Genomic DNA, 17260 nt, shown 5'->3' on the forward strand with positions numbered 1-17260 from the left:
AATACCAAACTGAGATGCTAAGGATTCAAAATACTTTACTAGAGTTTGAAAGGAGTTGGGCAAACCAATGAAGAGCTTGGCCTTTCAATTAAGTGGGGAACACATGACACATAATTGCATCTTCAATTGTATACAAGCTCACCTGTGTCACATATGCATCAATGTGCTCGTCCAAAATGATAAAGCCATCATATACATCCAAGGTAAGGCTTTTCTAGTTTGTAGGCAAAATGACTTTCAAAATATTGGGAGCAAAAAGGTGTCGGTGTCGGTGGGGTGGTGGCAACAAACAACCTTTGTGTTTGTTGTTGGACACTAGTATTAGGGTTCACAAAATGAATCTGGCTCGTAATTAGGGCCAAAGTAGGCTCAACAAAAGCCAACCCAAATAGAAATAAGTCTTTTTTTTGGCCTAGTCCATTTTGCTCGACTGACCAAATGAACTCGAGTCGGGCTGACCCAATTAGTAATATATAACAAATTTTAAATAAAATATAGTAACTTATTAATATAATTTATAAATTAAAATTAAAATTTTTATTTTTTTAAAAGGTAAAACATATTCATTAAACATAAAATAAGTGTCCACAGGAAGTGACAACCTCAAAGCAATATTGTTAATCCGTGACTCGATGGGTTGGCACATACCAACTTGGCACAACCATTTTGCTAGCCCTAACTAGTATGATGTTATGATCCATCGTGCACATGGCTGACTAGCCATCAGGAGGACATAGAGTTGAAGGATTCATGCTTCTCAACTATGTATTCTCCTAATGGAGTGTTGAAATCTCTTGTATGTGTTGTCGGTGCATTTGTTGAAAGCTCTACTCGTTCTTTGTGTTCTTTCTTGTCCAAGTGTAACCATTATTTATAAGGCTGTAGGATAAGTTTGACATAAGCCCTACAATGGGTGCCTTCTGCATTGTTCATGTTGATTCTTATCTGAGTACATAATATATGAGGTAGTAGAATAAATTTTACTTAGGCCTCATAGTGGGCTTCAAAATGTTCTTGCTTAGGGGCAATAGGGTAACATTTTTCCCTTAATGATCTTGGCTCCAAAACTTCTTTCCTTAGTTCTCCCTTTTTTTTTCTCTCGAGGATAAATATTTGCAAAAGACACCCTATCGCTGAAGTAAGTTTTAAGCATAAAGTTATTACTATGGATAATAAATGAGAACCATCAATGGTTTTACCTCAAGAATCTCACACCTATTTATACATACCGTAACAAGACTTGGACTTATAAACTTTGTACGTGATTACCATTTTAGTTAATCCATTCTTAATCATGGTTATGCTATTAATGGTTTCCCAACTCCTCGTTAGTATGTCTTCATAATTTTGCTATATTGAGTTGGAAGGGTGTCTCAACCTTTTGGCTACCGGATAGGTATTCTGTTGGGCGAATACTGAGTCCCTAAAATAATCGTGACATGTTGAGCTCTCATATTTTTTAGTTAAGTGTCGAGTCCTTTGGCTGGCTGGATACCCATCTAGTATAAATATAATTTAATTTATGTATCAAAATTATTGTATATTTTTTTTTGCTTAAATATATTTTTGATCTATAATTAATACTCAAATTTTGCATTTATCATCTTATAATTTTTTTTACATTAGTACCTTATAATTTTTTTTTTCATTCTTGATATTTGCTTTAGTTTATGATAAATTAACAAATTTTATTTTACTCATTGATAAATTAATGAATTTTATTTTAGTCCTAACTAATTTCAAATGATTTTTTTTTCGATGAGTAAACACAAAATTTATTAATTCATCAGAAATTAAAACAAACTATTAATGAACAAATACAAAATCATTATTTTATTAGAATTCAATGTAAAACAAAAATTTATTAATAAAAAATACAGAAATTAAATATATATTAAAAAAACATATTTAAGTCTATTTTATCAAATGATTATATATTTATAAAAATTATTATAATGCTAAAAGAGTTTATCATTAAGATTCCAACCTAACTTTCCTCTCAAAAGATAGAGTAAGAAACAAACAACATAGATTATACCAAGAATATGATAGTTATCTTATTCTTTCTTCTCATATCTTACTCACCAAAGTGCCTTAATAAAATGACTAATGATATATGTTATTTTATTCAATATATAAAAAACAATAAAATAAAGCACAAAAATAAAATTAGTATTATACTTATTTAACTCATGTTTTTTTAGGACTATAAATTTTTGCTTCTCTTATGATCCAAACTTCCAATCAAATAAATAAATATTTTTTACCTTTTTTTTCAATTTTTATTTTTTATTTCTCATACCAAATAATCTAAGAATGCATTAATTTTCCATCAGTTATTTTTTACAGTACTTTATTTTCGTTTTCGTTGTAGAATGCAAATTGGGTTTGTTACGTGTTTTTTTTTTCTTCAGTATTCAAGTAATTAGCAAATAAAAATCAAAATCCTCAAATAGAGTCAGAAACTCCATAAATAATAAATATAGATTACTTAAGATTTGAATTTTTATTCAAAATATTCAACAGTATTTATTGGATTTTTTATTAAACAAATATAAATGTATTCAAAATATTTATTTGTAAAAAAGGAATTGAATTTTTATTTAACAGTTGAATTGGCCGGTGAAGCAAAAAAATTGTGAGTCTATTTTCATTTTCAATAATAATCTTGTGCTGGCATCTCGTAACCGTATAGTAGTGGAAGATATTTTAGGGAAAAGTGAGAAAATGGAGACATAAAATTAATGAAAAAAAAAATACAGCTACAAGTTACTATAGAAAATGAAAAATTAAAGAAAGAAAAGATGTTGACCACTCCACTAACAATGAAAGGAGATTCGAACGGCCCATACGCGTTATGGATAAAGGTATCATCCCCCAACCACGTGATCAGCTCCTCCTTATAGTCAGTTTTTTGTTTTTTGGTCAACAGAATTCTAATAGTCAGTTTGAATATAGAGAACCCGTGGCCCACAACGAAAAAAGCCCAATAAAAAAAAATAGTTATATAAAGAACCCTTCCCCTGCGCCGTAACCCCGAACAGAGTGAAAAGAAGGGTTTGTAAGAGAAAGAAAAAAGAGGCGCAAGATGAGTGGTAGGGTTTCTGGGAAGGTGAAGTGGTTCAACGATCAGAAGGGGTTTGGATTCATAACCCCTGACGATGGCAGCGAGGAACTCTTCGTTCACCAATCTCAGATCAAATCTGACGGTTTCCGAAGCCTAGCTGAAGGAGAGTCCGTTGAGTTCGCTATTGAATCTGAATCTGACGGACGCGCCAAGGCTGTTGATGTCACTGGCCCCGACGGCGCCAGCGTCCAGGGAACCAGACGCGGCGGTGATGGTGGCCGAAGCTATGGCGGGGGACGAGGAGGTGGTGGAGGTGGATATGGCGGTGGCGGCGGCTACGGTGGTGGCGGTGGCTATGGTGGAGGCGGTGGCTACGGTGGTGGCGGGCGAGGCGGTGGTGGCGGGGCTTGCTACAACTGCGGTGAATCGGGACATCTGGCTAGGGACTGCAGCCAAGGAGGCGGTGGAGACAGGTACGGCGGAGGCGGTGGTGGTGGTGGCAGGTATGGAGGCGGCGGTGGCGGGAGGTACGGTGGTGGTGGAGGAGGTGGTGGCGGCGGAGGAAGCTGCTACAGCTGTGGAGAGTCTGGGCATTTCGCCAGAGATTGCCCATCAAGTGCTCGTTGAAATTACTGTTATGGTGGTTTATGTTATGCGGATTGTTTTAAGTTTTTACTTTAACATGTTGTAGGGATTTTAATGGTTTCTGTCAAAGCTGTGGCTTCTTATAAGTAGATGCGTGAGATTTTTCTTTTTTTTGGTTATTTAAATGAAAGTTTCTGTGTTATCGTTACAATCTGCAAACAAAATCTGTTTGGACCTACATTTTGCTATAATGAATTGGATGATTGTTATCAGTTTCTGTGGTAATTTGTTTTAAATATTGAATGGCATAATTAGGGTTCAAGTGTGATTTTTGATGCGGTATACCTTGCTCTTCTTGAGTTGTGGTGTTTTTAATTTTTTATATTAGAATTTATTAATTGGTTAGAACCGTCCATCCTTGTGACTATAGGTTATATCACTGTCATTATACATCTCTGTTTACAAGAAATGCACAAACCCCCAAGTAAATCATGACTGAATTTTCTGCGTGCAGGGGCTGCAGCAACAGCACTCTTCCAATCTAATCAATTTTTTACAGCATTTTCCAAGCGTGCAAATCTATAAAATATTTGAATGGATTTTTGTAATGGTGATTTGCCCAAAATTACGTTGGATGCTTGGGGCATTACGTTTTTGTTTGTCCTTCGAATTTTAATGGCTTATTAGACCCTCGCAATCAGAGTGTTCATTAGTTGTATGAAATGTCATTATTTTTTTATTTAAAAATAGTTTAGCATATATTTGGATGGATGTTAAAGAATAAAACAGTAGATCGAAATATAGAAAGTAGAATGATTTGGAATGGTATGGGATTAAAATTGTTATTACTAGAGACTACAAGCTTCCAATAAGGGATCATTGGCACTCCTAGCAATATTGAAAGACTTTCATTCTTGTTGACCTCACGGTAGAGCTGAAAATTTGAAACAGAATAGTGTTTGGGAATTCTGTAAGAACTATTGGCACATTGAAGGGCCATTGCAAGTTGTAACCTAATTGGATATTCGTTCCCCAATGCACCGGATGTGTGGAGAATCTGAATTTGTTCCACAATCCACCACCGGATGTGGAGAATCTGAATGGGTACTCTTTTTAGTCTTTCACAATGCACCTAAGCTGGAGAAGCTCATTATTCCTCCAAGGATAAACTGTGGGTTAAGGTCTTACACAGGAAGTATGACTATGGTAAACACATTATTCCTCAAATGAACGGGGTGACAAATGCCTCTACTTGATGGAGAGGCATCTCTGCACTGTGGAGCAAATTCGAAGCCTTCATTACGTGGAGTATTGGGAATAGGGCTACTATGAGGTTTTGGATTGATGAATGGCTCCTAAATCAAGAAGGTGTTTTGTTGAATCACGCTATTAGTTTATATCTAAAGAGGAGTCATTGTGGAAGATCATTTACGTGGCCTTTGAGAATGGTGAATGGGACGTCCAGAACATCTCTAACTCCCTGGCTTCTCATATCTTTTGCAGGATCATGGCAACTATCCCTCCAAGATTAACACATGGGGATGACACCATTGCTTAGTCGCATTCTCCAAATGGGAGATTTTCCTTATCTTTTGCCTAACATTTAGATCATTCTATTTAGGATACCTCAATGAAGATTTAGGGAGTGACACTCTCACTTTTCTCATTCTCTCATCTATATATTCTCAATATTCTTTCTTTTTCCTACTTGGGGATGCATTTCACACATTATTCTTACCACTAATCAAAACAATTTTTTTAATAATCTCAAATTACTTTTTTATTTTATTTTTATCTATCACTTTTTCTCTCTCTCTAAATTAAATTTCAATATTTTTTTGAAATTATCAACATAAAAATAACAATATATTGCAATTTAATTTCTTTTACTATAACTACAATATATTCTCTATGCTCAATTTTATTTATTTATTGTGCATTTTGATTGAAAAGAAAAAAAAAACATTTTTGTGTGTGTAATTCACATGTAAAATATTAGTTATTATAAAATAAATTAGTTTTATTATAAATGACATTTTATAATTAAATAGCATTGAAATAAAGCTCTATATTATTAGTGTATTCTAACCAATGATTGCTGTTGAATTGTAATATATTCTTCTGCTTCATTTTATTATTTTTGTATAATACAGTTCTATTTTGCTATCATTTTTTAATTATATATATATATATATATATTATTTTTTTACTTTTGGTTTCAGTTTTTTTTTTTAAATTTAGATAATTATAATTAATACTTAAATTTATGTATTTTACCTATATATTAGATCAACATAATCATTAATTTGTTAGGTCATCCTGTCAAAAAATTCAAAACACGTTGACGGCAAGACCCAAATTTTGGCTCAAGAACAAGAAATAGAATATCCCTTTTAAATCAGGCTACCATAGTAACACTCTCTATATTGATTCAAGCATACTTTTGAAACAATAATTTTATTCAAAAATAAGAATTATTGTGTTTCACAGTAGATAAATAAATAAATTATTAACTAGGTCCCATTTAGAATACTAGCCTGCATCGTGGATTAGGTTCATGAAATCTTAGCTTGAAGCCACCCAAAGTTATCAATTCACATAGGCTATGAATCTTATTGTATGCGGGCGTGTTGCGCCCCAGTTCATCTTTATAAGTGTTCTAAACCCGGTCACCATTCTTTCCGTTTCCTGTCCACCTTACTCTAATCTTTAAAACAATGTTTGTCTTACATATTAAAAATTTTATTTTCAACAATATGAATACGACAATGTAATATTTTCATGTTTAAAGTTTTAAATAAGGTACTACTGGTTATCTTTCGTTCTCAAAAAAGTGGTTACAACATGATTTAACGCAGTATTATACCTTAAAGCAAAACAAACGCTCTCTAAAACGTGAAAGGGAGTGGGTTGAATTGATGGCAAATTTTGCTCTCCTTTTATTCTTAGTTTCTAACCCGAAAGCTTTATTTTAGATATAGACTAATTTTTTATTATAAATATTTTCAAATTGGATAAAACTCCTATGGATGGGAAAATTTTGTACAAATATTTAACACATATGTACTCAAGACTTAAAATTTAAGATCACATTAGAATCATTCCGCACTTGTTGATCCACATAGTTGATGGTTGGAAATTTTTATTTGAAATATTTTTAAATAACAATTTTTTTTAAAAGAAAAACGTGATAGAAAAAAAAAATTAACAAGAAGAAAAAGACAAAATTGCTACTATTATTATTATCTTGGATTGAATAGGAAATGAATAAATGAAAAATGTATAAAATATAAGACCTATATCCGTAATGTCTTAAAGGTTTTGAATGAAGATGTAGTTTTTCAATTCTCTTTATAATTTTGATCGTTAGCTCATCAATTATACTATAGACAATACTCTTTTTGAAAAATACTATAGATAATAATAATTTCCACTCTTCTTTCTTTATGCATGCCAGATGAATTCGTATAATTCCGTTTCCTACCAAATATCAAAATTCTTACACTATATGACACTACGTTATAATTAATCTCTTTGATTTTTTTTTTCTATGGTACATTGTCTAATTGGAGTTGATAACATACCCCAAAAGAATACAATTGATAATGGGAAAAACACTTTAAAAAGTGAGAATTATCACACTATATAGGAAAAATAAACCGTAGATTGATTCTGAAATTATCTATAAGTTTTTTTTTTCAAGGTGAACCCATTTATAAAATTGAAAGTTTGAGTCAGCTCTAAAGGTGTACTATTAATTTAATTTAAATAATCTCCTAAAAAAATTATTTAAATCAGAAAAACAAGACTTGCAAAATTATTAAAACTAGATTTTTTTTATATTAAAAATACAAAATTATGTGTACAACTCATTAAATAAGAAACAAGATTCACAAAAGTTTTATAATTTTTAATATATTTCATTTAATAGTAAAAATTATATTTAAAAACAGGAAAAATATATATTAAAAAGTATTTTATTTTTCTTTCTTATTATCCTAATTATGAAAACATTCAATTTCATATCTGAAAAGTATATCTGACCTATACAGGACTTGTTTACTTTTTTTTTCCATTTTTATAAATAGTTACCAAATTTTAATCTTCTTTTCATTTTTTTGTGATTATTAAATATTTGTATAAAAATAATAAAAGCAATAATAATAATAATATTATATTCACAGTACTTCTCTATAAATGTTAAAAAAAAAGGAAAACGTAAAATTGAACAAGCCAACAAGGTGCTATTTCTGTGATTAGATGTTGTTGTTCATGATTTGAATTTTTAATAAGTTTTATGAAGTTTTTATTTCTGTCTACTCTTGCTTTGAATAATTTTTCGACTTCCCATCATGATAGTATATAATGTGTTGATTTAATTTTCTTTTTTCACTTTAGCGCTTCTCATATTCATTGGCATATTCACAAATCATTGAAGCCTGCCTGGGTAGTAGAGAGGAAGAGATTCTCTGTGTCAAATTTGCAAGCTTGATACGTTGGCGTTCAATCTATGCAAAAGGTTTCGAGTTCCAAGAAGAATGAATAGCTCGCTCGCGTTACTCTTGTCTTATTTCATTCAATGAAAAGTAGATAAAGTGGATAACTTTTCTTTTAAGAGGAAAGGTAACATTCACATTCACAATGATCAATGAATGAAAGAAAGAAAATATGATAAAATGAAAGAAACTAAAACGAATAAACGAGCATGTCTCCAAAGTTGACAGCACGCATCATTGATCTTCTTCTGTCTGGGAAAGAAAAGGAGAGCCAGTTAAACCAATTAGAGAAGATGACCTTTAACTGAAAAGTTGATGAGCTTTTATTATGGTTCTAACTTATTGTTCTACTAGTTTCGTTCTTTGCCGGGTTTTGCATGTCTGTTATATTATTAGTATAAATAAAAAAGCTGCATGTGATCTCAGAACTCGAATGAAAGGTCTGTTTACTTTAGATAGATTATAGATCGCATTGTCACTGTTTAATTTATTCCACTAGATAAAGATAATTATTAGATTCCCAACCCAACTCGATCTCTGCATATATATGTTACATTACATGAATACATGTATCATGTAATGTGTAGTGTCAATTACAACAGTCTGAAGCAGCCTTATTTTTTTTGGCAAAGTTGTTCAATATGTACGTTTAACAGCAGATGTATATGCTATTGCTTGCTTTTGTTATTTGATTGTGTTGGTTTTGTTTGATTTGGCATCAACTCAGCTCTCTGCGGCTCATTGAAAAAGAGACTGGGAAACAAGGTGGAAAGGAAAAGATGCTCTGGATTCTGGAACTATAGTTCTCCTGTCTAAGCTCAACTTTATATCTTTATTTCATCCTAATAATTTTCAAGCCTGCTCACTCATTGTTGTACAAGAAAAAAGGGAGCTGGTTCATTTCCGAGGACATGGAACATGAGGGCTTCCTTTTGCTTTTGTCACTTCAATTTTGGAAACTTTTCGATCAGTCTAGCAAAATTCAGATTTTAACAACCACAAAAGTATTGTGCTTGAACTTTATTACGTGATGGCTTATAAGTTAGGTGTCTATTTGGATCAACTTTTGGTAAAATGGTTTTGAACAAATTGATTATGTGAAATTAATTTTGATTAAAATTGAAGTAATGTAATGTAATTTATATTTAGATGTTTTTATTATAAAATTAATTTAAGAGTAAAATTCAACGAAAAAAATTATTCAAAGTTATTTAAACTAAAAATTAATTATATACCCAAAATCAATTTTAAAACTTTTACATATGAAACTAATTAATCATGAAAAAATGGATTTTGCCTAAAAATAAATTCTCTAAAGCAAACTAAATCCACACTAAATCTTATTTGTTGCTATATAAATTTGTGTCTTTGTTTTTTTCTCTCCAATATTCTACTCGTAATTATCCTAAAAAAGTTACTTTGATTGGATAACACATAATTGATTAGGAGTGTGTACGGGTAAGAGTCACCTATGAATCCTACTTGATCAACCCGTTTGAGTTGGGTCATTTATATATTTGAGTTAAAATCGAATCTGATCAAAATCGTTTATTTATGGGTTGAGTCATGAGTTTAAATTTATAAATCCAATTAAATCCAGACTGAACCTATCTAAACCAATCAAATTTTGTAAAGTTGTTTGGTTTGACTTTAAATACGGTTAATATTGGGACTCCAAATGTTAAAATCGCAAGTGCTGAAACTACTACTGTTGGAATTTCTTAATGTATTATTTTTAGGTATGTTGTTTGTTTAATCTTTTTTATATTTATTTTTTCTACTATATTTATAATATTAATAGATTATATTTTGTTCATTTATTTCAACAAATCTGAATACAATAAATCTGATTGCAACAAAACTTATTGTTAGAAATTAGTTTGTAATAAATAATTGTGATTTATACTATTATAATAAATCTTATTGAAAAATATTTTATTTTAATTTTTATTAGTCTATTTTAGAATATTATATTGATGATATTAAATGAATCAATTTTATTACTTTACATTTGATCAATTGTGTTAATTGTATTGGATATTTGGATGAATAATGATATAAAATAATTCTAAATAAAAAAGATCAAATTTTAATGCATAATCCACCTAACCAAACTATTCATGAATAAGTTGGGTTAGGTTAAGTTTCAAATAAAAATATGAAAAATTAAATCAAACTAAATTGATTAAATTTGATTGAATTGGATCCTAAATTTAACCAAAATCAATCAAAATCAAGTCCCCAACACCCCTATAATTGATTGTACCCTACAAAACTCATGATAAACACATTAGAACATCTTCATTATAAAAAATTAATTGAATTTTTCACACTATGAATCTGTTCCAGACAAATTGTCACATTAGAAGTAATTATTTGTCACATCATCTTCATTATAAAAAATTAATTGAATTTTTCACACTATGAATCTATTCCAGGCAAATTGTCAGCCGTTGGCAAAATTTATGATTAAGTTGTTGATGAAAATGAAATGAAGTATTATTAGTTATCTTGATGTAAATGCTTTAATATAAAATGTATATGGAGTAAAGTTGGATTAAATATATTCTATTCTAATGAATACCATTTCTCTTTCCTTCCAATTTGAAATATTAGATTGAACGCACTCATTTATTGTTCAATAAACTACTTCTCATTCTCATAATTTCTCAAATAACGAACTAAATATCTTATTTTATCATGAAATATTTAAATAATGACAAACATTTATTTAATTTTTTTATATTACTATATTTCATTGTGTTAATCAAAACTGGAATTTCTTTTTGTTAATCATTAATGTCATCGAAATGAAAGTAATGGTTATTGAGATAAATTATCAATTTTATTATAAGAATAATATTAACAACATTTATAATTACTAAATCTAAGTTTTATCTTAATGTGTGTAATCTACTATCATCGTCTGCTGTTTGTGAAAATGCTCTAGTTAGCACACTATATATGGGTAAAAGTTGTGCAAGTAGACTAGTGCATAATGATTGCGATGGCGGAATGTAGCTAATGAAAAGCTGTTTGCAAAATGCTTGAGCTGGGTATTGAAACTTTTTTATTTCATCTGTGGACGTTATTCACATCTTTTATTTATCTCTAATCATTTTCAAGAGCCGTGTCCATGCACCTTTACTTTACCAGGCCTGGATGTATAGGAAAAAAGTAGATGAGTTTTATTATTCGTTTTGCATTTTCGAGGACACTGAGCATTGGCTTTAACTGTCAGTTTGTCAGTTAATTTTGTAAACATTTTATTCTAGCGAAATTATGATTTTCCTAAAATGACTTTAATTTCACATTTTGGTTGATAGAATCTGCTTCTGCATCTGTTTCTTTAGATGGGTAGAATTTCTTGTTTTCATTCTACATGAACAGGCTTTTTTAGATATTCTCTCTTGTAACTTGGTTTTCTCGCGTCTGACTTATGTTGGCATTTGCAAAGCTTAGTTCTTTAGCATGGTATGTGGATTATCCGTACCAGTGACATATATGTCTTGGATTTTCGCTTACAAAATTCAACGAATCAAAGAGTTTCATATGACATGCATGTATATTAAACTTATTATATTATTGCAGTAGTATCGTATAATTATTTAAATTGATTTCCAACTATATTCTAGTTCTTTTAATAAGAATATTTTTTATTATAAAAACAATTATTTTGTCATTGTAAATAATTTGTATAATTACTTTGTTTTTGAGAAATGTATATTTCTTAAAAGAGAAAAATATTATAAGCTTAGTAGCTATAAGAATGTAAAGATGACCGAATAATAAATATGTTGAATTAATTGGTCTAAAACCAAACAAACTTTGTGCAAATTCATCATAAACCTTATCGTTTTATTTTCTTTTTTCTTCTTATGATACCTGACCATGACAAAGTGCTCAAAACTACCTTAAGGCTATAAAGAGAAAGATAATTGAAGAATACATTATATGTTTAATTATGACACGGCCAATACATTACAAATTTATCATTCTCAACGTAACAATGACATGTATTGCACCGTTAATAATTTCACCAAAGAGCCTAGGGTGCGGCTTCATAGATGGGTCTCAATTTGAACTTTAAAGAGTGCAATCCTTAGTGTGCATGATGAGGGTGGTGAAGTGGCGAAGGCGCGGTGGCGTTGAGCTGATGCGGCGGCATAGGTGGTAGAAGCGGTGGAGGGCATTGGTAACACTTTGTGAAGAGTCCAAATGTGTCAATCTGGCGTATGAAGTTCACCATGCTGGCCCACCCTCCAAATCCAAATCCTACGACTAGGACCCACACCACCACAAAAGTGTTGATAATAAAGGTTCCCACCCATCTTCCAACAAATTTGGGAGGTTGTTCCACTGCATTCTGCATAACGCCACGTTCAAAAATTAATCCATCAATACTACTATACAAATACATTAATATTCTCTTGTGTACTCCAATATTTATGCATTTGTCATTACGTTATATGAATTTTGGTTAATTAAAAAATGTAGATCATATCGATAAAGCTAGAATATAAGAAAATGATTGGTTATGGAGAAAATCCCGGGTTTGGTCCGCTAGACGGTGACCATACGCTAACTCTTCACAATCATAATTTTCCTTTCCTCATATCCGTATTCTTCTTTGTGGTTGGTTTTAGACACAGTAAAAGCAAATAGTAAGCAATAATATTTATGGGAGCAAATTACTTAGAACAAACAATGAATGGAATAAATTCTAATACTGCTAGCTGTGCAGTGCTGCTAAGTCAAACTATTTGGTTCCGACAGTGATGTTTCATAGATTGGATGACCCACAATAACAACTTTTTTTATTTGTCCTTCTTAAGTTTACTTAAAATAAATTTTGTTTTTCTTGCTTGGTTTAACTTTCTCTTTTGCTGCTCAACAAGTAATAAATGAAGCGTACGAATGAACGAATTTAAGTATAGTAGTACAATATTGTAGCCTAGTAGCTAGGAGGGATGTTAATAAAGTAGTCCATGAGGTACAAAGGACAATATTTATACAAAATAAGTATTGATGTTTACTAAGTATATTGAAGGAATAAATTAGACAGTGTAATATATATAATGAAGGAAGAAATGAATGATGCGATATATATAATACCTGTCTGGAAGAGGGTGATCTGAAGGTGAAGATGTGGGCGAGGGCGGGGATGATGTAAACGGTGAAGCTGACAAGGAGAGAGCCAACGGTGGAGTTGATGGGACCAAAGAAGGGGAATATGATGGCCAAGAACCATATGGGGATCACCACTGGTAATCTCACCAATGCACGCTTGCATAGGCTCTTGCACTCGTGCATCCCTATTGCTTTCTCCCACACGAAGTATAATGGGGTGCATGCAAACCCGAATGTTATAAACTGCAATTCCATCCCAATATTAGTTAATTTAATCATTCAATGGAGTATATATATTAACTGCATGCAAGCATGCATATTATTAATCGTAATGTAATAATTGTATATATAGCATATATATATGCTTGCTTGCCTGGTGGATGAGCATTAAAATGACAGCCATGTCACGGAAGGGTGATTTTGGAAGGAGAGCAAAAGCATTGGAGTGATTTAGAAGCATGTCTCCAAATGCCCAATACACTGCTGCTGCCGATGGAAGCGTCAGTGTCAGCACATACAGGGTTGCCAGTAAGTATAAGGCCTTGAACTTTTGAGGCTTCCACATCGCGTGCATTATCTCCCTGGTGTTACCAGTACAATTCTCATTAATATATTTGTCTCATTACTAGCTAGCCAACTTCATTTCTCTCAAAATTAACTAATTAATTAGCAGCATATCACCACAATAAGGTTAAATTATATAAATTTAGTTCTTATTTTCATGACTTCATAAATTATGGTCTTCTTGATTTTATCTTTAACTAAATCGTATTTATTCTCTTCATTCATTTTTGTGTGAGACAAAAATTAAGAAATATATGAATGTTTCGATTTTTGTGATATTTGTTAACTAAGTTCCTATTATACCCCTTATATCTTGTATTACTTCATTCCTTCTAATGGTTGAAAAATACTACATGCTTTGTTACAATTAAATTGAAATGAAAAGAATTTACTAAAATGCCAATCACATAAATACGAAGGAAGAATTCTTCATATAACGAATAAAGGCGCTGATAAAGATACCATTTTTCCTAAGGTAAAAAAGAGAGGGGAATATTTTGTTGGCGGAAGGTTTGATTTTGCTGAGTTGTGAGAAGAGACCCGAAATCACTGAGGAAAGCTGGATCTATCAGGGAGGGTCCCTCTCATGATAAAAAGCAATAAAGCATAGAAACATTTTAGAGAAAGAGTCTTGGCTTTCTCCAACCTAAAAAGAAACTCAAAGATAACAAAGAAACGGGGCACTTTTTTTTGCCTCCCACGCCTATCAAGGGTATTTTGGGGGTGGGCACTACCATTATCAATTAGCAATGCAAGATATTTCCTGTTCTGTTTTTTCAGAAAGAAAACAATGTAAAGCACACTATTTTTTTCCCACACTTTTCTTCACAGCAAACTTGTGTACACAATAAAAATAATTTTTAATTTGTATTTCAATGTATACTTTTTTTATTTTATTATAGAAAATAATAATTTAAACACCAAATGTAAATATATATGTGGAGATCATAATAACTTTTAAGTTATTTACACTTAATAATTATCCTAGTCCCAGCATATATTACTACAATTGAACTTAATAATTGGGAGTCAACTTTAACTTCTGTAGACATAATCTGAATATAAATCTAATTAATAACCTATCTTAAATTCTTCTTTTCTCTATTATTTTTATGAGTTGTTTCTGTATTATTATTTGAGAATATAAAAAAAACATTTGTGTAAAGTTTGAATTTGGTCCAAAATTATCCTGGTTCCAACATATAGATATCCAAACCAAACACAAATGTTTTTTTTTTTATACTCTCAGATAATAATAGAAAAAATGTTGATAAAAAATAATATATATATTTTTAAAACAAGTCATTAATTAGATCTATTTTCAGATTATGTCCTTAGAAGTCAAGGTTGAGTCACGTTAAGCCCAATTGTTGCATTGTTATTTCGCTTTCCCTTTTGGCATTATGTTAATTAGACACTAGCAACTAGTTATTCGTTCAAAGGCAAAGGCCAAGTGGAGAGAAATAAACATGGGCAAATTTGCGAAAACGTAAAAGACACGAATATATATCTGAGATTGTCTTACACAGTAACAGCATGTCCCCCGAATGTGTAGAGAATGTTTGTGGCCCCCGTAAAATATAGAACCAATTTGGTCGGACCCGAATGCTTAACTCCTTCCATCTAAGCATAATAACAATCGGAAAAGCATAGCATTACTACTAAATTAATTACAATTGCATATAATTAATAATTGAATATCAGTAATAATAATAATAATGTAGTAGTACGTATCTGTTTGTAAATTTATTATTGTTACCTGACCGTGAAGGAGAGAGGCAACTGTGAGATACCAAGCAGTGTAAGTGGTCATAAGGAGGCCCAAAAAGGACCAGATTCTGTAGTTGTGAAAGGAAGGAATAAAGACAGTGGTGGCACAGCAAGCTCCGAAGATGTAAGTCCAAGTCCTCTTGTCCAGGTTGTCATTTATGTAATATATGTTGCTGAACAACATTAAAACAAAATTCACACTCACACCCCAATGAATTGTTTCAGCAGGTAAGGTTATTATGGGACATGCATGTGATGTTGGTTCCTTGTCTTAATTTAGATAAAATATACTACTACTATATTACTTTAATAAAGAATTTACCTATTTAGCAATAAGTTATAATTATAACTAATAAATAAACAATGAAGAAAGAGTTAAAGGAAAGGTCAGAGGACCCAGATTAAGTTGGAGTAGGTACCTTGCACAAGCTATCAATTGTATAACAGATCCAAACAGAAGAAATGTGCAGTTAAAGGCCAAACCCACGTTTCTCCAGTGCTTCCCGAGGAGTCCATCAAGAACTTCAAACCACTGCATAATTTATTTATTTATTTGAATAAAACGACAACCAAAGTTAAAATTTAATTACTTTGAACGTATGTTAGCTAATTAAATTATCTTAATGTTGGTGAGTTGAACCTGGATGACATGGTTTCTGAAGTTAACTTTTTCTCTCTCTTTTCTTGTTCTGTATTCAACGTAGAGAATGCTAATGAGGTAAGCTGTCCAACTTCCGAGTAAACCATAGAAGATTTGGAAAAGTATGCCAGAAAGCATTCCCAGTTGGGAGAATGAGTATGGCAACGTAAGCAGCACTTGGGCCACCTGACATGTTAAGGACATAACATAAACATGATTCCAACAAAACCATATATAATAACAGTAACAACATATAAACAAATTAAAGAAGCTTATAATGTTGGATACTCGATCTATGAAATTGAACAAAAGATATTCAGCTATATATGTTCTTAAAACCAACCTGGTTGGAAGCACAGCTAAACCAAGCATCATAAACAGAACCTCCATGCCACAACAAGCTTGATAGCTTGGTTTTTACGTCCTTGGGCTTCCCTTCAGTTTCCATTTCCACGTAGTTCCCTGCTATGACCGTTTCCACCACCTTATCCGATGCCATTTTTTGTTGTCTAACTAGGTTGGACCACTTTCAGTTTCTTTTCAGTCTTTCAAGTCTCAAACTAACTCCTATTAATGACTCTAACTCCTTTATATGGTGACTTGTTATGTTTTTCTTTCTAGTGATGGGGGAGTTTCAGGCATTGAATAATAATACTAGGTGTTGGGTGATTGAGGTTGGAAAATGGATGGAGAGAAGTGTTGAAGTGGTGGTGTATATATACAGGACAGGACACAAAAGGGTTCTCGAAGGTTGAGAAAGAGAGAGACTGTGTATGAAAGGTATTGTAGAGAGCGGTTTTGGGAAGCGAGTGAATCCACTTTTTGAAGAACTAAAAGTAAAAACTCCCGAGGAGGTGCTTTGACGAAAAATCCCTTGGTTCTGGAGTCCTTTTCTGTAATTACAAGTTTAGTTTTGTTATTTACCTTAATGCTCACGTCTTTGTTTTGGTTTGGGCCATGAGTCCTGAACAAAGTTCATTTAAATATGAGTAAATTGCTCTGAAATGA

At 31.7% G+C, this 17260-nt stretch overlaps 2 protein-coding genes across 2 annotated transcripts; one reads left to right on the top strand and one right to left on the bottom strand.

Moving 5' to 3' along the window:
• Nucleotides 1-3021: 3021 nt before the first annotated feature.
• On the top strand, nucleotides 3022-3924 carry LOC100799708 (cold shock protein 2). Its single transcript, XM_003537752.5, has one exon. The coding sequence runs from the start codon at nucleotides 3089-3091 to the stop codon at nucleotides 3692-3694; it is 606 nt and encodes a 201-aa protein (XP_003537800.1). The 5' UTR covers nucleotides 3022-3088; the 3' UTR covers nucleotides 3695-3924.
• Nucleotides 3925-11975: 8051 nt separating this feature from the next.
• On the bottom strand, nucleotides 11976-17054 carry LAX10 (auxin transporter-like protein 10). Its single transcript, NM_001353915.1, has 8 exons — nucleotides 16596-17054; nucleotides 16253-16438; nucleotides 16032-16144; nucleotides 15602-15785; nucleotides 15368-15465; nucleotides 13652-13859; nucleotides 13264-13521; nucleotides 11976-12514 (listed from the first exon to the last, which is right to left on the bottom strand). The coding sequence occupies exons 1-8, from the start codon at nucleotides 16749-16751 to the stop codon at nucleotides 12251-12253; spliced, it is 1467 nt and encodes a 488-aa protein (NP_001340844.1). The 5' UTR covers nucleotides 16752-17054; the 3' UTR covers nucleotides 11976-12250.
• Nucleotides 17055-17260: the final 206 nt, after the last annotated feature.

The sequence above is a fragment of the Glycine max genome, chromosome 11 (genome assembly GCF_000004515.6).
Source record: "Glycine max cultivar Williams 82 chromosome 11, Glycine_max_v4.0, whole genome shotgun sequence".
NCBI lineage: Eukaryota > Viridiplantae > Streptophyta > Magnoliopsida > Fabales > Fabaceae > Glycine > Glycine max.

What these genes read in the sequence shown, in the direction of transcription:
- LAX10 (NM_001353915.1), bottom strand. Translation starts at nt 16,751, where the DNA reads ATGGCATCGGATAAGGTGGTGGAAACGGTCATAGCAGGGAACTACGTG. An exon ending in TCAGAAACCATGTCATCCAG is followed by an intron (nt 16,145 to 16,252) that starts GTTCAACTCACC and finishes TAAATTATGCAG; the next exon opens with TGGTTTGAAGTTCTTGATGG. An exon ending in GATCACCCTCTTCCAGACAG is followed by an intron (nt 12,515 to 13,263) that starts GTATTATATATA and finishes GGCGTTATGCAG; the next exon opens with AATGCAGTGGAACAACCTCC.
- LOC100799708 (XM_003537752.5), top strand. Translation starts at nt 3,089, where the DNA reads ATGAGTGGTAGGGTTTCTGGGAAGGTGAAGTGGTTCAACGATCAGAAG.